At 45.1% G+C, this 21,927-nt stretch overlaps 1 protein-coding gene across 3 annotated transcripts in view; it reads right to left on the reverse strand.

Moving 5' to 3' along the window:
- Nucleotides 1–21,927, reverse strand: part of sptan1 (spectrin alpha, non-erythrocytic 1) — a 34,347-nt gene that overhangs the window by 7,007 nt on the left and 5,413 nt on the right. The window contains exons 2-37 of one of the 3 annotated variants that reach the window (XM_083983570.1): nucleotides 17,501–17,740; nucleotides 17,096–17,221; nucleotides 16,239–16,379; nucleotides 15,643–15,923; nucleotides 15,379–15,523; nucleotides 15,121–15,275; nucleotides 14,228–14,363; nucleotides 14,042–14,143; nucleotides 13,778–13,915; nucleotides 13,560–13,670; nucleotides 13,343–13,420; nucleotides 13,103–13,258; nucleotides 12,804–13,008; nucleotides 12,360–12,541; nucleotides 12,008–12,251; nucleotides 11,751–11,873; nucleotides 11,437–11,654; nucleotides 10,703–10,795; nucleotides 10,467–10,601; nucleotides 9,769–9,917; nucleotides 7,665–7,863; nucleotides 7,398–7,502; nucleotides 7,275–7,307; nucleotides 7,116–7,151; nucleotides 6,713–6,760; nucleotides 5,198–5,289; nucleotides 4,538–4,682; nucleotides 4,265–4,446; nucleotides 4,085–4,184; nucleotides 3,798–3,995; nucleotides 3,536–3,682; nucleotides 3,336–3,439; nucleotides 2,524–2,686; nucleotides 1,612–1,626; nucleotides 350–481; nucleotides 79–216 (exon numbers count right to left, since the gene is read on the reverse strand). In XM_083983570.1, the coding sequence (XP_083839696.1) occupies nucleotides 79–216; nucleotides 350–481; nucleotides 1,612–1,626; nucleotides 2,524–2,686; nucleotides 3,336–3,439; nucleotides 3,536–3,682; nucleotides 3,798–3,995; nucleotides 4,085–4,184; nucleotides 4,265–4,446; nucleotides 4,538–4,682; nucleotides 5,198–5,289; nucleotides 6,713–6,760; nucleotides 7,116–7,151; nucleotides 7,275–7,307; nucleotides 7,398–7,502; nucleotides 7,665–7,863; nucleotides 9,769–9,917; nucleotides 10,467–10,601; nucleotides 10,703–10,795; nucleotides 11,437–11,654; nucleotides 11,751–11,873; nucleotides 12,008–12,251; nucleotides 12,360–12,541; nucleotides 12,804–13,008; nucleotides 13,103–13,258; nucleotides 13,343–13,420; nucleotides 13,560–13,670; nucleotides 13,778–13,915; nucleotides 14,042–14,143; nucleotides 14,228–14,363; nucleotides 15,121–15,275; nucleotides 15,379–15,523; nucleotides 15,643–15,923; nucleotides 16,239–16,379; nucleotides 17,096–17,221; nucleotides 17,501–17,737 (4,992 nt within the window). In that variant the 5' untranslated portion in view covers nucleotides 17,738–17,740. The remainder of the gene's footprint in view (nucleotides 1–78; nucleotides 217–349; nucleotides 482–1,611; nucleotides 1,627–2,523; nucleotides 2,687–3,335; nucleotides 3,440–3,535; nucleotides 3,683–3,797; nucleotides 3,996–4,084; nucleotides 4,185–4,264; nucleotides 4,447–4,537; nucleotides 4,683–5,197; nucleotides 5,290–6,712; nucleotides 6,761–7,115; nucleotides 7,152–7,274; nucleotides 7,308–7,397; nucleotides 7,503–7,664; nucleotides 7,864–9,768; nucleotides 9,918–10,466; nucleotides 10,602–10,702; nucleotides 10,796–11,436; nucleotides 11,655–11,750; nucleotides 11,874–12,007; nucleotides 12,252–12,359; nucleotides 12,542–12,803; nucleotides 13,009–13,102; nucleotides 13,259–13,342; nucleotides 13,421–13,559; nucleotides 13,671–13,777; nucleotides 13,916–14,041; nucleotides 14,144–14,227; nucleotides 14,364–15,120; nucleotides 15,276–15,378; nucleotides 15,524–15,642; nucleotides 15,924–16,238; nucleotides 16,380–17,095; nucleotides 17,222–17,500; nucleotides 17,741–21,927) is intronic. The other 2 variants (XM_083983572.1, XM_083983571.1) reach the window with 2 other exon arrangements.

A 21,927-nucleotide genomic window follows, 5' to 3' on the forward strand; every position in this document is an offset into this window, starting at 1 on the left:
CCACATGCATCAGTCTGTGACACGCCCACACATGGGAGATGATGTCAGTGTTTTCGAAGGTCACACACACACACTCACCTCAGAGAGCCAGAAGTCAAAGTCCTTGATGCCAGTGTTGAAGTTCTGCTGCTTGTTGGCCTCTTTCAGTTTCTGGCTCTTCTCTGCAGATTTGTTGACCAGGAACTGCCACTGTTCATCCAGAGCGTTGAGCCGAGCCTGACAACAGAGAGATAAGAGTTACTTCCTGCCTGTGAATTTCAGTCACATTTATCAGAATGTAATGAAACATACAGTCAACAATAAACCTAATTCTTCTCAGATGCAGCGTTCACAGACCAGATCAACGTACCTTGACTGCATCCTCGCTGCCGGCACACGCTCCTCTCTGGATCAGGGCGTTGCCCGTATCGATGACTCCACGGATCCTGTCGGCGTTGGCGTGGAGCTCAGCCTCGAAGGCCTGGTGTTTCTGGTGTTTACTCTGGAGGACGCAGGGACAGAGCATGAGAACCACGAGGAGGAAGAGCTCCTGAGTCATGGTGGAAATGTCTGGACTCTCCTTAAAACTGAGATGCACTTTAGTTTTAGATCACCTCCGGTTTTAGAGTCGATATTCAGCAGCTCGAGTCAAAGGTGAGCCCTGTTTCTACAACCTCTGACACATCATTGAAAAGACTGTTTAGTGGTGTCAGAGTGGAGAGGAACAGACCAGTCAGTCACTGGTCTGTTCCTCGTCCTGCAGCAACGTAATGAGCCACATCAGAGGAACAGAAGCAGAGGATAAGCCCAGCAGATCAAAACCGAAGGTGTTCTAAAACGGTGCTTCGGCGTCATTTAGCATTAGCAGCTAGCAGAGCTTTCATACTTACATTCAGCATCAAGCTTCATGAACCCGACACTGACATCAAATGTAAATGAGTGTTTCAATTGTGTTTGTAAATGACAAACTAAAATTGTGGAAAAAAACAACCAAATGACTTCAACACAGGGCGGCACTGTGACAGACGATGTGTGGGACACTGATATACACACACACAGGACAAACAGGTGAAGAACAAAAAAATGGCAACATCTGCAGCAGAGCCAACTCGGAGAAATCCTACTGGAGGAGGAGTCACTTTAAAGTAACTTCATGTTTGTGTCTTTCTACAGTAACTGTGTCTTTATAGATGAGCTGCATCAGACTGTCAATCATATAAACTTCTTCTCATAAACTTCTTAGAATTTAGGATTAGTCCATCATCTTGAAATTCATCATTTCAAGTTTGGATTTGATTTGTTTTCATGTCAAATACTTGATGTAAGTTTAAAGATGACCCTCCTCAAGGACTAAAATTAAAAATGAAGCCACACCCAAAAACTAGCTGCTTTTGATGCTTAAACAAACAAACCTGGAATAAAATGAGAATGTGAACAGAATTAAGTCAAATGTCAAAATTAAAACCCAAGTGGAAAGAAGCCGGCACTCAACAGTGCTGATGAGGGACAAACTGAGGATGGACAGAATGCTTGTTCTACGTTGTGTCTACACACACACACAGCACAGACATGGACACATGGAGGAGAACCTGCTCGGTTGTTAGTCAGCTGACACACTACTCAACAACTTACCAGCAGCTTGGACAGCTAAAAAAAATAAGACAGTGGGAGAAAAGTTCAGTCTCACTTCAGACAGGACAACGGGAGGGATTTCATTCAGTTAGAGAAACGCGTCGTCAATACAACAAGACAAAACACATTAGCAGTTTTAATGCAGCTGAGTTTGCATGGCTCGGCACCTGAGCTAGAATCAGGTAGCCGCTGTGAAAATGTTTCCGACTGTCTGACAGTTTCTTATGGCGCTTTTCCACTGGCACGGCGCGGCGCGGCACGGCGCGGCACGGCGCGGCACGGCGCGGCACGGCGCGGCACGGCCCGGCACGGCCCGCTTATTTTGCTTTTCCACTAGCCCTAGTACCTGGTACCAGGTACCATTTTTAGTACCTCCTCAGACCTGGTTCCAAGCGAGCCGAAGCGATACTATAACATGACGTCAGCCGACTGCCTTCCACTGATTGGGCAGAGCGTCAGGCAGCGTGAGCGCGACGTCCGACATGAGAATCAAACCCGGAAATTTCAAAAACACAGCGGCAACAGCGCCAGCTGATCTGTTCGAGACTGTTGTTATTCCTTCACCCGAGTTAAATGTTGCTGTGTGTAAAACCACACGTGGTCTGTCTGTGCAGACGAGTGAGTTTGGAGCTGACGAGCAGATTGAAAAAAGAGAGGCGGACAATGCGGCCCCGCGATCACCCCCGTGCCGACCCCGCCCCCGCTGAGGATGTACTAAAGAACTCGTACTGTAGTGGAAAAGCACCTTTACCGAGCCGTGCCGTGCCGTTCCGTGCTGTGAAAGTGTAGTGGAAAAGCGCCATTAGACACAGAAGCAGCTGCAGTCTTTTCTTTTCACTGTATCAGTTCTTCTCTGTTCTCCTGTTAGACTAGCTGTGTGAGATGTCTGCATGTGTCTGCACAAACGTGTACCTGGATGTTTGTAGGATCCTTGTAGGACTCATCAGTAGCCGTCTGCAGTTTCTCGCTGATCCAAGCCTCGATCTCGTCCACGTCCCTGCTGAACTGCTGCAGGGTCTGAGACTCACCCAGCTTGGAACGTTTTTCAATCATCTGGGCCTTCAGCCGGCGCCACCTGAAAACAGCCACATGTGAAGAGCCAGCTCAACCAAAAGTTGAATCTCATCAGACAGGAAGAAATGTGTGTGTCAGGACCTCAGGATATATGACGTGTGAACCTGCTGCTTTAGTGATTCTGCATCACTGAGACCTAGTGAGGGTCTCAGTGAGACTGATGTCGTTCTGAGTCCGGGCTCAGGTTACACAAGTCTTTGTCGCATCACACACACATAAGGGGAAACTTCACGGATGATCCGTCTTTGAAAATAATGATGAATCATATTCTACAGTATAGTATTAAGATTATCAGAGGGAGGAATCGGAGCGCAGTGCACCACCTCAAGGGATGGGAAACAGATTTAGAAAGACTGTGGTGCAACAACTCAGTCTAATAAGATAAAGGGGTCTGGATGATAAAACAAGGATGTAAACTGCTTTAAAACTCAATCAGTCAAAAGTGTCCTGATTTAAAATCCTTAAAATGCTGAAACTCCAAGAGTCTGAACCTAGATTAGATATTCAATAGAAGCTCATGTTAGCAGTGATGGAGTCAGAGTTGTGGCACTGCTGCCTCCACACCTCAGACAACAACTGAAGATGCAGCAACTGTTGCTCTCGTGTTTAAGTGTCGTGTTGATTCCTGAATGAATCCAGGTGTTTCCTACCTGTCAAGGACTTCGTTGCGGCGGTTGTAGATCTCAGGTTTGGCGTAATGATCAGCTCCAATCAGCTGATCAGCAAAGGACTGAAGAGCAGCGATCTTCTCCTCCTGCACAACACACAACAACAGCAACATTTAATCATTTATGACACAAAAACTACTGAGAAGGTTAAAACTTTCACTCTGGAGAAACATCTCACTGACCTGCACATTGATGGCCTTGTCGAAGTCTTCGTGTTTCTTGATCAGAGCCTCCACACTGTCCAGGGAGTCGCCCTTGTCGTCGCTGGCGAGGAAGGCCTCACGAGCTGCCATCCAGTTCTCAGCCTGTTCACAGTCCCTGTTGAAGAGCTGGTGAGAGAGGAGGACAGGAGGAGGACAGCAGGAGGACATTGGTCAGAGGGTGAACAGTTGTCAGTCAGTGGAGACAGGAACAGAGCCGTCAGTGATGATGTGGTCATCTCACCTGGAGCTCCAGGCACTGGTCCAGCATCATGCGGCGCTGCACCCAGGCCTTCTCCAGGTCGGCACGCTCGCGGTCCAGAGCCTCCAGTTTCTGCTGAATCTCGGGGCTGGCGTAGTGACCTCGTGCCAGCAGCTGCTGGCCAAACTGTTCGAAGGCCTGGAAGGTCCCGGCACGAGCGTCGATCTCTGTGCGGTGTTCCTGCAGAGAAAAGGAACAGGGGGTTGGTGCTGTTGGATGGTCAGTGACCTGCACTGACGTCTGCAGACGCCGGGGGAGGACGTTGGTACCTGGTGTCTCTCCAGAAGGGCCTCAGCTCCAGTCACATCTTTGGCCAGCTCCTCTGAGGACACCAGTCCCCGGATGCCGTTGATCCAGGACATCAGGTCTCTGTGGACACATGAGGGGTTAGAGCCAAACGACGACACGTGCACGTTAACACACCTCATTTCAAACCTGGCTCTTCTCACCTGAAGTCGGACAGGAAGCGCTGCAGGTCGTGGGAGTTGCCCAGCTTGTCCTTGCGCTGGTCGGCGCGTCCCACCAGGCTGCTCCAGGCCGTGTTCAGCTCGGTGCATTTCTCCTGGATGTCGTCCACTGCCTCTGGATGGGACTGGATCAGACGCTCTGCTGTCTCGCCAAGAGAGTTCACCTGGGTGTGGAGCACCGAGCGTGGGTCAGAATCGCAGAGGAGCCTCATGTCAAATCTTACATTCATTTCAAAAGCTCTGTGAGTGGCTGACCTTATCACCCAGAGCTGCCAGGTCTCTCTCAAAACCTTCATGTTTGCGCTGGAGAGCCTGAACACTGGCCAAGTCATGACCGTAGTTGTCGGTGTTGAGGGCCTGGTTCTTCTCCTCGATCCACTCTTTGGTTTCATCAGCATCTCTGTGGAGACACAAACAACGCTGGTCAGAGCGAGTCAGTGTGTCATCAAACATCTTCTCTGAGTAGGGCGATGGATCAAGTGCTGTTCTTGATAGAAGGAGGTTGTTTAGATTTGCTGTAACTGACTGCCTAATTTCCACTTGACAAGTTTACATTAAATCTATCTAAAAAATATGTTGATACACAAGTCGTTGTGTCTGTGCAGTTGTGTTAATCTCTTCTGCACCACTGGGAACAGCAGCGAGTCACTGAACAAATTAAAAAGGTATGAGCAGTGATTGAGAGGTTTGAACTTATATCTGTGAGAAGTAGCAGAGATTTCCTTAAAATTCTCCCTCATCCTAACAGATTTATTTTTTGCCCACAAGTTCAATCTTTAACAGTGATTATTATTTATTACCTGGAATCTGCTCCATACAAAAGTCTTTATACGACAAGTACATTGTGAACTCCACCCTTCTGGCCTGTATTTGATTGATATGGCTCCAGTAAATGTGGTAGAGGAAGGTTGGTACCTGTGGAAGCGCTGCACCTCGTGGGCACTGCCCAGCATGTTGCTCCTCTCCTCAGCCAGCTGCTGCAGCGACCTCCAGCGGTTATTCAGCTCCTGGACATCAAACAGAACATGAGACGGCGCTCCATACTTTACACAGTCTGGGTTTTGGTGAAAACTACAAAGATTTGGAATACGACATGTGACCATGTGCTCAATTACAGGGGGGAGCCAGTGGGTGATTCAGACTCATGTGTCTGATTACAGATGTGTTAAAAGCTGGCATTAATCAGCTTTGTCAGATGAACGTAGAGATCAGGTTTTTACAGTGAGAATAGCCACATATTAAATTAAATTTAACTGGGTGTAAATAAATAAGTGAATGAATGAAAAATAAATAGAAGTGTCCATCATAATGTTCATAGTTTGTGCTGATATGTATTTGATGTGCACAGACAGTGATGGACAAAAACAGGCAGCTGGATGAGATGCAGGGATTGGATGCAGGGTCAAAACATTACAGGGCTGGATATCAGTATTGATCTCATAATTTAACTGATTTCTGTTCAAGTCCAGAATCGATCATTTACATTTGATTGATAATTCTAATCCATCGGCTTTACACCACTGTGGTGAAGCTCTTTAGAATTTATACTGGGAACCTAGACTTCCTCTGTGTCCAACTGTTATTGGCCCATTAGAGGCTGGATTACAAGTATATTTCACTTTTAAACTGGATTTTTTTTTTGCCTCAGCAGAGGAAAACAAAAACACGGCACATATTTTTTTGGTTTGTATGCATAAACAGTTGAGCAAGAATAATAAATCAAATCTGCAGTACATAAAAGCTGTCAGCGTGTTTACAAGATAAATCTGTCCCCTACAGATACACATGGTCTGTGGGACTTGATCACAGATCACAGACTGACACAGACTGACAGTCTGTCATCGACTCATTTGCACTGTTTGTGTTGATAGGACATCAGCCTGACAGCTGCAGACAGATGTTAGCCACACATTGTTCATTCTGTAAACTGATGCAGATCCCGTAGACTTCAAAGGACTGTTACCAGACCAAACATTTTCACAGCTGTGTGTTTATGCTGAGAGAAGCTGCAAATACAGAGATGGATCTCTGGATTCTAAGACTTGATTCTGGATCATTCAAATAGAAATCGTGATAAATCTTTTTTTTTTTTTAAATCCAGCCCTGAACATTACACAGTGACAACGAAGAAACAAGAGCAAAAAGTCAACATCTACACAGAGATGCTGACGACATAACTCCAGTGTTATGTCATTCACACTACAGTAAACAACAGGATGGACTGTAACAGGACGAGCGTGTTGCCACTGGAGACAGGATGGGACCAAACTACATCAAACACAACCAGCAGGCTTTGGGAGGAACAGGAAGTGGGAGATCATGTGACATTAAAAGGAAGCTGTGAGGATGGGGTTAGTTCTGTGATCACGATGCAGGACAGACGCAGGTTGGGCATTGGTGATGCGGTTGGGGTCAACTAGTTGATCTTACCTTGATAGTATTAAAGTTAGCCGTTGTTTGAACAGCCAAGCGAATATTCTACAGGTGAATAAACATGGCAGAAAGAAGGGAAGGAAAAAACAGAACACCACACCAGTCAAGAGTGTTATGGAAACTCCACGAGTTTGTCTTGGTTGTCGTCAAAGACCAAACTAAGACTTCACACCAACCAGGAAACAGTCAGCACTGCAACCATGGCCCCAGCTGAACCAGCCCCACCCACTGAATTACAATCAAGATTCAGATTTACTCATCTTCTCACATATTAACATTCAGCACTATGTCAGTAAAACTGTCTCATTGGGCATGATTGCAGTAAAATCCACAACAGATGCACTAGTATCAAAGTCATGCAGTTACAGGGTCAGAGTATTGATCACACTGTGTATCTTACCTTCCATGGAGATGCTGTCTTTGAATCAGCTTCATCCTGTTGAAAGAATAAAGCATGATGCTGGTGAGCAAACATCTCACTGTTATCTCAAGTGAAGCTTATCTGTGGTTCTTATAAATTCAATTATAATTGTGTGTAAATTGCAAAAAGGTTGACAACCTTGCCAGGAGCTGATCCAAGCATCTCTTGTTGCTGCAAACAGAAAGAAACACAATCTTCATTCATTTAAATGTGCATGATGGAGGAGGGCTCAAACAGCTGATCCAGGGAGAGAGAGCTCACCTGAGCCTGAACCATGGGCGCCTCCTCAGCCATGAGGCCTTCAGACTCCAGCTCAGAGGCCACCTTGTTGATGTCCCTCAGACGAGACTCATTGGCCTTCAGGTCCTGTACCAGACAAGAGAACATCACACACTTTGAGTTGTGTCCAAAGAAGCTCCAATGATGTTGTAGTTCATTCCATCCATAAATAGCCTCAGGAGAGAGTTAAGGTGAATTTCATAGACACAGAAGAACTCATGTTGTGATGACTGTGTCTGTGGACATCACCTTCTGGAAGTCGTCAAACTTCTTCTGCAGGACCTCGACCTGCTCCAGGTCAGAGCCCATCTCCTCGTTGGTGAGGGCGCTCTCCTTCTCGTTGATCCACTGCTGCAGCTCGTTGGCTTCACGGAACAACATGAATTTCTTGCAGCTCTTTTCCAACATGTCCTTGCGTTTCTCTCCCAGTTCCAACAGAGTTCCATATCTAGAAAACACAGACAACAGAAAGAGCACAATGTTAGAAAACCAGTCAGTGGGTAAAAACACAGTGATCTGATGTGAACTGGGTTTGGGCAGGTTTCAAGACCTTTAAAAGACCTTTATGGATGAAACTGAAGAACTTAACTGACTTATTTCTGATCCATTCTAGTAAAAAAAAAAAAAGAATACAAAGGAAAAAAAAACTCTTATTCAAGAAGAATGTGTTTCCTGGTTGGTCGGTTTTTGTGTTTTTCTGGCCTCCTATATACCTCTTATGAATTTCTATCCATTCATTATATTCATTTGAGTGCTTTAAACATTCTGTTCATAACTCAGATACTATTAAACTTACACTTAAGTATTAAATAATAATGATAATAATATAAAAATAATTAATAATGCATAAAGGTAACATTAACAGAAACTATTTCCACTCAATACTTCTACACAGAGGAAAGGCCAGATTTACCTAAGCATGACACAACACAACACAAAACACCAGCTGCTCTGATACAGTTTACATCAGTGGTTATTGTTTCAATATTAGTTTTGTTTTGGAGTCTTCTTACTGTGGCTCAATATAAGAAAACAGCTTCAGTTTCAGTCTCACACACTGTGACAGAGAGTTTCTAACCTGCTCAAATCCATTCAATCAGTGTTTAAGTTACTTACTGAGCAGGACTGTGGAATAGTTTCTGATTCAAGCTTTGAGATGAGAATGATCAGCTTTCTGTTTTAGATAATTTTATACTGAATCGGCTGTACTGTTGCAGCAACAAAACATATGAAGAAAGCCTGGACTCAGAGAAGCCATGTCTTATTTGTCTGGTATTTTATATACAAAATATCTGATGATGATAATAACTTCACTACTTTGGCAGAGGCTCAGCTCCTCCAGTCTGTCTGTCTGTGTAACCAATCAACCCTACTGAGGGCGGGACAGAGGTGTCTACAGACAGGGAGACGTCACTGCGTTTTTAGCAATTGGTTAAAAGTATAATTTTCTATACTTCATATTCTACAATTGAAGCCCCACTTTGATCAATATAAGGAAATAATTATGATTTTTTTTTAAAACATCATAAAAACTGAGTAACTCATGAGCAGAGGTTTTACCACATACAGGTCCATCTATACATTGTACACATTGTCCCATGTCAATCAGCTGATTCCAGTTATGATTGCTGGACGTACTGGGATCAGCTGAATTTCCAACCAATCAAATTGTTGATTAATTAATGAAGACAATTTCTTTGACTGGGACCTTGTGCATCTGGCTTGAGGTGGAATGGATCGATGTCTGATGTGGTCAGAAGATAACTGCTTATGAGGAAAATTGTGGGTTATGAAAGAGTGAAAGAAAAGAAAAGAAAAGAGGAGGTGAAGATCCACAGACAGGCCTGGGGGGAGGAGGATGTAGGAGGCGAGCACCACAGGTACTTCTATCCCTGCTCTGGATAGAAGAGGAGGTGACGTGGACACAGTGTCACAGCAGGACAGTTTGAGGGGTTGGGGTAGTTCGGGGGGGGAGTGGGGGATGTAAAACTGCTGATGATATTTAGCGGCATCATGATCACAACAACACGCAGAGGGACACTGGGTCCTACTCACAGCTCTTCCACCTGCTTCATGCGCACTGACACGCTGCAGGCCTCCTTGGTGACCAGCCTGCTCAGTGGCAAGGCAGCGTGAACACACAGCGAGGCAAGATTAAAGTGTTACAGCGAGAGGAGAGACAGAGAGAGGCCAGGGGCAAAGGTCAATAATGTTAACACCGGAGCAGAAAACTTGATTAGATGGAAGTCAAAAGAGGTTAAAAAAGCAGAAGAGAAACAGTTCAATCGTGTAGGAAAGGAGTGGTGAGTTAGTCAACTACATCCTGACTGGGTTTGTCGTGTGGGTTTCTTACTGGTTGTCGATCTGGTCTTGGCGCAGTGCGATGCTGCCGTGTTCGTCCAGCAGGTTCTCCCTGGAGGAGGACTGGGTGGGGTCCAGCTTCTTCACGTACGCAGCAGGAACAAAGCCCTGACGGTCGTTCACCTCCACCTTCCACCAGTCCTGCAGCAGGAAGCAGAGGAATATGAACCGATGATCATGATGATGTTAATCGTTTTTTATGGTGTTCATATTTTATTTGGGCAGAACGCTTAAATGACTGTTTCATTTCTAGTGATATTTGATGTTCCTCTGTGCCACCAGATTAATCCACCACTGAAAATAGTCCCCAACAAATGCATTTCTTCCTGTTTCACTGATGTTTGTTAAAACTTACGGTGAGCAGATGTTTGATTTTAATCTTTTCTTTCTTTCTTTCAAATTAAAACTTTACACCACAGAGCCACAGCACCATGGCAACTCACAGATGTCCGAGTAATACTGATTGTCTTGTAAAAGATCAAGTTTCTGTTATGTGATTATGTGACATTATGTGATGTCAAGGATATGAAGAGATAAAGATCTGAGCGCCTTTGACAAAGATCAAATCATTAAGACCAGACCATGAACAATTCACCTATTTAAGTATCATTCAACATGTCTCTGATGCATCTGTCTGTTGATGTAGTGAGTCTGACAGTGTGTGGGACAGTGAGCTGGCCTCATCCCTACCTTGTTGGTGCTGTTGAGCAGAGTGAGGATGTCTCCTTTCTTCATGGTGACTTCTCTGGGGCTCTTCTCCTGGTAGTCATACAGGGCCAGGACCAGCTCCTTCCCAGTCTCGTCATCAGTTGGTGCCACTTGTTGCTGTTGATTAACAGAGTGGTGTCACTGGTTTGTGTTTTCTAAAGTGTGGGGCAGCGGCAGTGTTCAGAGGCTCTGTTGTGCAGTACAGTGTGAAGTTTTACCCTGCAGGACTGGGCCTGTTCCTTCAGAGATGAGATGCTGCTGCCGTAGGCGCTCAGGTCAGACATCAGAGCCTCGTGCTTCTTCAGCAGAGCCTGTAGAAGACAAAGTGTTCATCACAACTGTGTCTTTGCTCCAGACAACATCACAGTAATATACAGTAACATGATAAAAGGCTCAGTGACTTTATACAAAGATTACAAACACAAGAAGATTTTGTTTTTCTATTACTTTGATATAACTACGGCCAGAGACTTACTGAAGGAAACACTGTGTGTGCCGAGTGTTTATGTTTGCTTTTATGTTGTAGCTTCTATGATCACTATCTCCTACTTGGATAAGAAATGCGATTCATGTATACAGTATGTGTGCATTTGTATTATGCATTTACAACAACAGATGCACACAGAGTACATTCTTTTCTTTGTTTTATTGCTGCTGTTGTTGTTGTTGTTGTTGTTGTTGTTGTTGTATGTATGAGCAAACTGGTCCATTAGACTGAAAAGCTGCTGTTAAATCTAACTGAATGGAAGCTGCCTGCTGAATCCAGATCTTCGTCTGATCTTTTAGGGTAATCAATCTGTCAATGTTGTGTGAAAATCCACAGGTCTCTTCAATCAAATTAATTGGAATAAAAATGTATGTGAAACTTAAATGAAACATGTGAAAATGTGCTTTTTAAAGGAATAAGAGCATTTCAATCAATATCTGGCCTTCGTCTCTTCATGTCCCGTACCTCAGCAGAGTCCTCGTCTTTGCCGTAGTCGATGCTCCCCACGATGGGCTCCTTCTCCCTCATCCAGGACTCGGCCTCGTTAGCGTCAGCGAAGTACTGCTGGGCCTGCAGAGAGTCCTCCAGGTCCTGTCTCCTCTGGGAGGCTTTAGCCTTCAGCGTGTCCCAGCGTCCGTGTAGTTCACCCAGCTTAACCTTTACATCCTCACCAGCAAAGTGCCCTGGGTGTCCCAGACATGCATGATTAGCATTTCAATGATGGACAATATTTCCCTTTCAAAAGGCCAGAAGCAAGACTTTGAATTTAGATGAATTACCTTCTTCGACCATGGCCTCTCCCTTCTGACTGACGGCCTTGATGCGAGGTTCATGACCAGTGATCTCAGCCTGCAGGGCCTGATGCTTCTTCAGCAAGTTCTGGACTCCAATCAGGTCTTTGCCTGAAGAAAACACAAAAAAAACTGCATCAGTCATCTGAACTGAAGCATAGTCCAAATCCACTCCTTTTGTCGGAGACAATGTGCAGCACAGTTCTGGAAATGACAGTGATCTAGATGCAAACATTAAGTTGTACCTCTGTTAGTTGAGGCAGCGATGGGCTCCTTCTCACGGATCCAGGTCTCTTCATCCTCCACATCCCTGAACAGCTGCTGGAGCCTGAGAGAGTCAGACAGCTTCTGCTTGCGTGCGGCCATGGGCTCACGCAGAGCTTCATAACGAACAACTAAAGCCTCCTGCTTCTTGGAGATGTTGTCAGCATCAAAGTGTCCAGCTTCTTGGAACTGGCGGGCCTGAATTGTTATGCCATCAATACGATCCTGGGAGAGAGAAAAAAACGAGACATTTATAATATATTATTTAAAACAATAAAGGACACACAGACAGTATCAGGTTTTCCATCATGATGAATGTCGGTTGCTGTGTACCTGGTGAGCAGCCACGTCCGCCTCCAGGAGTGCGTGTTTCTTCTGCAGGTTCTGGACGCTGGTCAGGTCTTTCCCGTAGTCGTCTGAAGCCAGGTGGCCCTCCACCTCGTACAGCCACAGCTCGATGTCCTCCACGTTCCTGTTGAACTGCTGCTGCTGGTTGGCCTCACGTAGCTTGATGCCTGAAATGAAAAGCAGAAAACACTCGGACTGAATCCAATCCTCTATGTATGATGTGTACGATGATGCTGATGCTGCTGCTGCTAAACAGCAGATTGAGATTTTAATCATCACATTTTACTCATATTGCACAAGATCACAATATTCAACTTTACAAATGTTATATCTATGAACTGCAATCATGTATGAGGTTGTTAACTCCGGTCTATCCATATACTGTGGCAGCTATAGTATCTTCAACCCACGCGTTCCTATAGCTGGTACCTTTGAGCTCAGTGGCCTCCAGCAGTTTCTTCCACTGGGAGCTGACCTCCTCCATGCGGCCGTCAACCTCAGTGGAGGCGTAATGTTTTCCATCCAGCAGCTCCTGGCCAGACTTCTGCAGAGCATCGATGCGGCTCTGGTTCGCCGACAGCTCGGCCTCAAAAGCCTGGTGTTTCTGCACCTTGCCCTGGAGGTTGGAGGGGTCCTGGAAAGAAAGCAGAGGCATAAAAGGTTGGAGGAGAGAACTGGCATAACAGTGGCATGTACAGATACATTTCAGAAAGCATTTTATTAACTACCTTGTAAGATTCATCGGTGGCCGTCTTCATCTTCTCGTTGATCCAGCTCTTGAGCTCATCAGAATCCCTGAAGAACTGCTGCAGGTGGAACGAGTCCTCCAGGGCGGCGCGGCGAGACTGAGCACGCTCGTGCAAGGCGTTGCGGCGGCTGAGCAGCTGAAGATATGAAATGTGAGAGAAGGTGATTAGTTTTAGGTCACACACAGAGTTTCTGCCTCAGCTTCCAGCAGTGACACTTACAGCATCTCTGCGAGTCGCCACATCTTCCTTGGCATAGTGGTTGTTCTGGATCAGCTTGGTAGCAAACTCATCCAGGGCCTGGAGACACACAGGATAAAGGGATAAAGAGTGTGTTAAGTTTCATGATAGTATGAGTCCAGAGATAAATGTTGACTGTGATTCCACATTTCATCATGCTGCAGGAATAATATTCTTGCTTGAAGGTGAAGCAACTTACAGTGATCTTCTCTTCCTGGGCGCTGAGTGACTTCTCAAAGTCCTCGTGTTTCTTCAGCAGTGCCTCTACGCTGTCCAGGGAGTCACCAAGGTCTTCATTCAGGAGGAAAGCCTACACAATGAGAATACATTAAAAAGTGGCAAATCCCATCTGCCAGACCACACCCACCAAGGTGATTGTTTCCTGAAGAAGAGGACTAATGTCAACTGGTTTGTTACCTCTTGTTTGCTCATCCAGTTGTCCACCTGCTCAGTGTCTCTGTAGAAGAGCTGCAGGTCCATGCACTGCTCGTACTGCTGCCTGCGAACCTCCCACAGCTCCAGCAGAGACTCCTTCTCCTCAGTGAGGATGCCCAGCTACACACAACACAACACATCACATTACATTACATTAAACATGGTGCACAATGCTGGTGTAGATGTAGAAGATTAACATCTCACAGAGGAAAGAAAAGTATAATATGGATGCTGCCATAGTCCCACCTTTTCCTTGACCTCATCGGAGGCGTAGTGTCCTGTGTTGAGTAAGGCCTGGCCGGCTTCATCGGTGGCTCTGAAACTGTCCTCATGAGCATCGATCTCTCCCTGAAACACATGGAGGAAAAACACTTAGACTGAAGCTCTGTCATTACTAAGTAAGTGCTCTGTTTACTTTGTGTTAAATTTTACTTTATGCTCCTGGTGGCGGTCCAGCAGAGCCTCAGCTCCGGCGACATCATTGGCCAGTTCGTCAGCATTGATCAGGGCCTTCATTTCTGTCACCCAGCTGGTCAGATCCCTGAAGTCAGCGGTGAAACGCTGCAGGCTGGAAGACACAAGAGGGCAGGAGTGAGCAGGGTTTCCTCTCACACTCAGCCTGAGCTGCTGAATACAGATTTCATATTTCCAGGCATAGCAACAGAAGGAGACAGTTAATACTCAAACTGACGGAAACAACATATTCCTGTCAACATAACATAAAATGTTTGTTGAAGACAAAAACATCATATGAAATTATCTATTGGGAGTTCTTACTACAGAGAGTTCAACTTCTAATTTCAGATAAAAGCAGTTCTTCTGACAGTTTATGGTTATATAAAGCTAACTGTCTCTGTATGACAAACTGTATCATCTTAAAGAGCAACTCAGGCTCCAATAGACTTACAGTATATTCATTATTAATTAAGCTGTTGATTGTTCCTGATCAATAATTTTGCTTTTACAAAGGACGAAGGCGGAACTAGGAAATGTTTTGCTTTATAACAAATATTAGATTATCGCTTATGTCGATTGAGTCATTCATTAATCAGCAAGGACTTGCAGCTCAAACAGTGACCATTCATGTGGTAAATATTAGCTACAGTCTGATATAAATTCTAGTTTAACATTCCAGTGCTGCTTCATCAGCCATCTTACATATCACTTCTTCAAAGGTTTGAAACTGGCTGCTTGAGCGAATGTGCCACAACAACTGTATGAAAACACTATGAAGTGCATGTCTGATGTAATGTCCAGTTAACAGTGACGTGGCTCAGCGGCCACCTCACTGACTGTTCACCACCGAGCAGCGTCTGGTGTTTTACCGGTAGGAGTCGTTGAGGCGGGCGTGGCGCTCAGCGGCCAGGGTGCGAATCTGCTCCCAGTTGGTGATGAGCTCGTCCTTCTTCAGGTGAATCTGGGAGGCGTTCTGAGGATGTGTCTGCTGCAGGCGCTCTGCATCACCACCCAGAGTGTTGACCTAAATGAAGGAGGATACAATGAGAAATTAGAGCAAAGTTTTATCTATTCTGCATGCCGCTCTCTTTGTGTGTTGACGCTCAACAGGGCAGCATGTGTCCTACCTTGTCCTCCAGAGCAGCCAGGTCTCTCTCCAGACCCTCGTGTTTGCGCAGCAGAGCCTGCACACTGGCCAGGTCACGGCCAAAATCATCAGAGGCCATGAGCTGCTCCTTCTCCTTGATCCAGCTGATGGTTTCGTCCACATCCCTGTTGTCAGAGTGAAAACACACAGCCAGTTACCACCATCAGTCAGGCTCAGTAACAACATGACACGATTCCCAAGCACACACAGTGTCCAAGACCACGTGTGTGTGTGTGATGTTTACCTGTTGAAGCGCTGCACCTCCGCAGCCCCAAACAGCTTGGTCTGCCTCTGCTGGGCCAGACCCTTCAGGCGCTGCCAGGCCGCGTTGACCTCGTCCTGTTTGCGGACGATGAGCTCTTGCTCGGGATGGGTCTCCTGGATCAGTTTGGCTGCCAGCTGGTTCACTTCGTTCACGCGCTCCTCGTGGGCCGCCAGGTCTGTCTGGAACTCCTCAAACTTCTTCTGCAGCAGCTCCACGTGCTCCAGGTCCTGGCCCAGCTCCTCTGAGGTGGCCATGGCTTCCTACAGGAACAACAACATCAAGGTAAAACACTAAAGATAAACTCTTCATGTATGCAGTTTCATCTTTTTAAGAAATTTGAAATTGTAGTTTAAAAATAGAGAAATATATTGATTCACAATTTGAATTAGGATTTTATATCCATCCTGCTTTTCCTTTTCCTGTTGCATTTGCTTTGTTATTTAGCTCATTATTTCTGTGGCATTTCATTGTTTAGTTTTTTGTTGCAGTTACAGATAAATCTTTCTCTGTTCATTCCTCATTCAAAGAAACTGGTACCAACAGCCTCAGGGAGGTTTTAAAGCTGTGAATCTGACCTTGTCGCTGATCCAGTCCAGGGCATCTTCGCACTCACGCAGGTACTGGACCAGCTTCTGGGCCTGCAGTAGGCGCATGCCCTTCTCCTTGGTCCTCAGCAGCAGAAGTTCCCACAGACGATGCAGCTCCTCCAGACGAGTCTAGAGCACATGGGAGAGGGGGAAAAATGTTTCCTTTATTAAAAGCTCCAAGAAGAAGAGAATACAAGTAATCAAGTAGCCCATTCACACTGACTTTATATTCATGTTATTAATATACAAATATCAATAAGTTTGTAATCTGCATGACAATGTTTCCACTGTAAATGAAGGTACAAAACACTCCAAACAGAAGTCCAGGCAATACTAGTTCTTTCTTTGATCTCAATTAGAAATCTTCTGGGAATCTGTATCTAAAATAGTGGATCAAAGACTTTTGAAGGCATCTATTACACTTCAGTGTCTGTTTAAAGAAAACACCTGGAAACAGAAAGATTTCCACAAGCACCGTTCCTTTGTGAACTGACCCATATCAATACACAAGACACAAGTCAGTTCATTCCCTCACTAGAGAACGACGAGAAGGAAAAGCCGATTGTGAAGAGCAGCACTCAGAAGTCACACAGCACTTCAACACCTACTTGTATATATTCACCCATATTGACACTTGTAAGTATGGGTCTCTGTTGTGTCCGGTAAGGCGTGTAGGACTGGATCAGACGCAAGGGGTTAACGGGAGGCAGAGTATCCGAGAAGTCAAACTTAGTGAGCCTCTGAGATTCTGTTTGCTCCTCAGTCACACAGTGTGTCACCATGAACCCACTAATTATTGTATGACGACACCATGAAGGATTGTATCTTTGTCAGTGTGTGCTTACTCGGATGGTTTCAGAGGCGAAGTGGCCCTCGGTGATCATGAGGTTTCCGGTGTCATCCAGTTTGATAATGGCCCCGGCGTTGGCCTGAACCTCAGCTTCGAAGGCCTGGTGTTTCTGCAGCTTACCCTGTAAACAAGACCACATGTGGGATGAAATAATTAGCATAACAACACAGATAATTTAGAGAATAACACTGTCAAAATATAGAACAATAAGAGGTTATCTGATTCTACATTGGGATCTGTGATTTTTGGAACAGTACTGTTGTCAAGACAGTCTTTATGGTTAGATTCAGAGATCTTCATGGGTTCAAAAACACCAGCATCCATTCAGATCCACTACAAGGGCCTATGAAGGCTGCTGCTTCAAACATACAGTGAGACATTAAGAACCAGGCTAACAGACCTGCAGGTTGGAGGGGTCCTTGTAGTTCTCATCGGAGGCAATCTGCAGCTTCTCCTGGATCCACTTTTCCAACTCATCGGCGTCACGGCGGAAGAACTGGAAGCGGTAAGAGTCCTCCAGCTTCTGCCTGCGCATAATCGACAGCTCTTTGAAGCGCCGGTACCGGTCCAGCACCTGCCCCCGGCGCTCCTGGATGTCTTCGGCTGTCTCCAGCACTTTGCCCCCCGCGGTGTCCATCTTCTACAAAAAGAAAACAAGAAAAAAGGTTACACTCTTTAGTTTAGTCCAGTTTAAACTACATCAATACTTGATCAGTTCCCAAAATAAATCTTGATTCGAATTCATTGCGTTCAACTTAGACATTTTACCTGTTCAGGTGACACAGACACTAGTCTCGCCTGCCAGACCCTCCTCCAGAAAAGAAGGAGAGTCTGGCTGGTCCGCCTATGATTCTGCGATCAGAGAAAAAAACGCTCCGGCCGTTTGGAATTCTTTCAACCAGTCACAATCGTTGTGGTCGGCGCCGTAGCAACGCCGTAGCAACGGCACGCTTGCAAAATATTGCCGGTTGGAAACTGGATTTCGGTCCGCGGTGTAACGACGGTCGGCATCCGTTGACGGATATTTATTATTTTGTTCGGTTTAACGGCGGTTGGCAACCGCTGACAGATATGTATTCTTCTGTTCGGTTCATGACACGGATCCATGGTTCGGTTCCTGTTGTTGTTTGTTGATGTTTCCCTTTACCCGGCGGACTGTGAAAGCTGCAGCACGGAGGCGGGACTTCCGCCGGGTGGCTCGTTCCGACCAATCAGAGGCTAATCGCAGCAACGCACTTCCGTCAGGCCAGACTACACAGACACTGACAGTTGGATGACAATGACTGAAGAAAGGGAAGACTCAGAAAAGGCAGCCTATACAGTAGGATATTTCTGTATAAGTCATGATATCCAAACAGACTGGTAATGTTGGCTAATCTTAAAGATGAGTCCTTCTCCCACATATCACATAATTATCAGTCATAAACCATTTCATTAATAATTTATGCCTTTTTTAATTTGAAATTTCTTTCATCCAACATGATGGCACTGATGGTTTAACATTCAGTCTCTCTGACTTTCATCCTGTATCATTAGTATAAAGGCTCTAAGAACAAATGAGAGAACATTTTGGTCTGCAGGATCTTGAACCTCTTCCTCTGAACTTTTATCTTGACACAAACTTGGATCAATGAGCCCAGCTATAACAAACAAGGCTGTTTGCTTGAAAACGCACACACACGCCCCCCCCACCCCATCCTGTCCCAGGCTGTGCAGCGGAGGGGCCGGCAGCTGAAATAGTAGAATGCCAAAGGGGGGTGGGGGCGGAAATTCCACACACATGCGAAACAGTAACCAGGCTTCGCTGCACAATGGGATCGCTGCGGTCAGCTTCTCTGTCCAGTGTTCCTCTGGCTCCGCGGCCGGGGCGGCCTCACACTGTGGGTTACAGCTCGCTAGGTTGAGCTGCCGAACCCCACTGAACCATGAAAAAACAACATCAGATCATCCACAGCAGCTTGTACTTCTAGCAACCAGGAAACCAAGAGGGCGTGGGCAGCTCAGGCTGAATAGCAGAAATGAAACCCAGTCAGAAAATCTAAATAAAAACAATTACCTGTGAACCAATTACTTATATTAAGACTTTATTCAATTGAATTAAAAACACAACTTATATCCCAACAAATCAACCTGTCTCCTGTGGTTATCTAGTGTGCCACATCAAGGAGGGAGAATTTCAAAGCACTGAACAAATGAGTAATAAGCACATATTCTTTGTTTATGTGTCAGACTCCGCCCATCAACAGACAGAGACAAAGAGGAGGAGCAGGAGGAAAAAGAGAGAAAGAGAGATATTGATCTGTCTAACCCGACCAAGGTCAACCAGAGCCTAAGTACAATAGCTGACAGCCTGACTGAGTGCAGGGTGGACCGGGGTGTGTGGAGTCTGTCAGACCTAACTGTAGATCAAAGAGGTTTTGTTGATGTTGCAGACAGTGATACAAAAAGCGATGGGTGGATGTGAGGCTGAATGGGAGGATTAGTGGAGTCAGCACGGCAGCTGAAGTGGGCTTTTTATCCAGGGCCAGCACCGACATACTTTGGTCCCAAGGGGTGCCATTACCTCTCCAGACGAGGCAGCATCCCAGTGAGCCTGAACATATACACAACACATCAGTGTGTGTATACTGTAAGCTGATTACAGCCATCAGTGCACTGCCTGGCAAAAAGTGTCAATCCAGGAAGCTAAGTGGTTCCCAGACATTGTGGCAGCGCGCCACTGTATCAACATTAGACACTACATATTCATTTTATTACGGTATTCGTTTTTTTTAACTTTCTTTAAATCTTTCATTATAGAGCTGTATGTAGTGATAAGAGGCTAAATCAATAACGACATGTTTGAGTTTTAAAACTCACATTTTTGGCAACTATGCAATGTAGAGTCCACAATCTACTTCCTGTTTACATCACACCACCCATGCCTAGTGTATGTTTGTGAATGGTCATGTGATACTAGATATATGTTTTAAGGTGTGTCAATATGAACATCTTATTTCTGAAAAAGAGCTAACACACTGGTCTGGATGGAGAAAAAAAAAAAAATCCATTATGTAATTACTGTCCCAGTCTGGTCGTCTGTGTAATTTTCATTTGGACAGCACCACATGCATGTCCTGGGACCGGGCTCACTTGCCAATCACAATATGCAATAAACCCACCTCCCCCTGTGTATCAGCTCCGGCCACAAATAGAATCTAATTCTGTGGGAATCAGTGCCAGTCAGCTCCCCTCCCCCATCTAAAAGCCTGTCCCACTTCACAGAGAGCTTAAATCATCTCAGGGATTTAACAGATCTCAACCTCATTCTGCACTGGGATGTCAGAAACAGGACACACAAATGAGACCAACACTCCCACAAACTTCAACACTGCAGGGCGACACATCATTACGATTACTAGACTAAACTAGAGTTTAGACATGAAATGGTACAGAACTACGATTAACATCAACATGCTCTAAAAATGTCCATGAAGTAACAAAACAGCCTGAAATCATTGGACCAAATGAATGTCCTGGTGTCTATGTCACACCTGTCACCTGCACAGCACAGCGCTGTCTATGTGTGTGCGCTGTGGTCATGTGACATCATGCCAAACTGAAGGGCAAACTCTCCCAACAAAGTAAAAGAAGTTAATCGTCAACCCAGATCAACTACTTTCATAGTCAACAATGAACAGCGATGTAATTTCACCACATATAGACATTTTCTGTCTTCTTTCTGGATGTCCTGGTAATTTTCATTCCAAATAAGTGACTGTTGTTTGAAATAAGGTAGGGATGCTTTGATCACGTTCAATTACCAATCATCTAAGAGTGAGATCAGCTGATCCATAGTCCATACTGATCATAACTGGCTCTATTGCAGGTCTCTGAACCGCTACACACATGCAAGTTAATATGAAATCTGGCTGTAGCTTGGTCAACATTCGTTAGGCTGTTTTGGTGCCACGTGTTCAGCCTACCATGTCACCATATCACACTAGTGATACTAGTGAAGTAAATCTATTAGCATCAGTAGCAAATATTCTCTGACATCACAAAGGAGGGTTAAAGTTGCTGTCATGTCGCTTATCAAGGTCAAAGTGAGAAAAAATTCTTAAATCTGTTTTTACCATTTAGGTGCATTCGATTGCCCCTCTAAGACAAAAAACATGATTGATTTACCAGACAAATGCAGTTTAGACAGAAGTGTGCTTCCAAATGACTTTACAACAGTTTCTGATAGGCTCACCATATCGATTTGTTTTTTGTTTTTTGTTTTTTTTGCGTTTGCAGTTTTCGTCTGCCCTGTTGCTGTGCCCAACCTCATTTCCTTGCGTCACCTATTGTACATTGTACCCGACATGTGACAAATAAAACGTCTCCTGTAATTATATGGCAAAACTTGCACACTGCATGGACTTACTGTGCATGGTCAGCTACATGTCTCAGTTAATATAAACTGTAAATGTGCACCTGCTGTTCTGACTCTGCCTGTAAAGCTTTGTTTAAATCACAACCTGTGCACACACAAGTAGCATAAACATAGGTAAATATACTGCCTTTCACACTGCATGATCCAAGTCACCTGATGCCGACCGGCGCCAATTTCAAGCTTATGGTGACGCAGCACTTTTGTTTCCACTACCATGTGACGTCTTTCAATGTCATGTAAAGATATACGTCTTTCAACAGAACCAGTTACTTAATGAGCTGATGAGTAAAAGGGACAAAGAAACATTTTTCACAATATAAAGTCTAATTGTAATTACGACTGAATCGATCAGGCTTTAATTGAATATGAGAAAAGAAGACTACATTAGTGTCTGTGCAGCACTGCTAACA

The sequence above is a fragment of the Trachurus trachurus genome (assembly GCF_905171665.1).
Source record: "Trachurus trachurus genome assembly, chromosome: 12".
NCBI classification, from domain to species: Eukaryota; Metazoa; Chordata; class Actinopteri; order Carangiformes; family Carangidae; genus Trachurus; species Trachurus trachurus.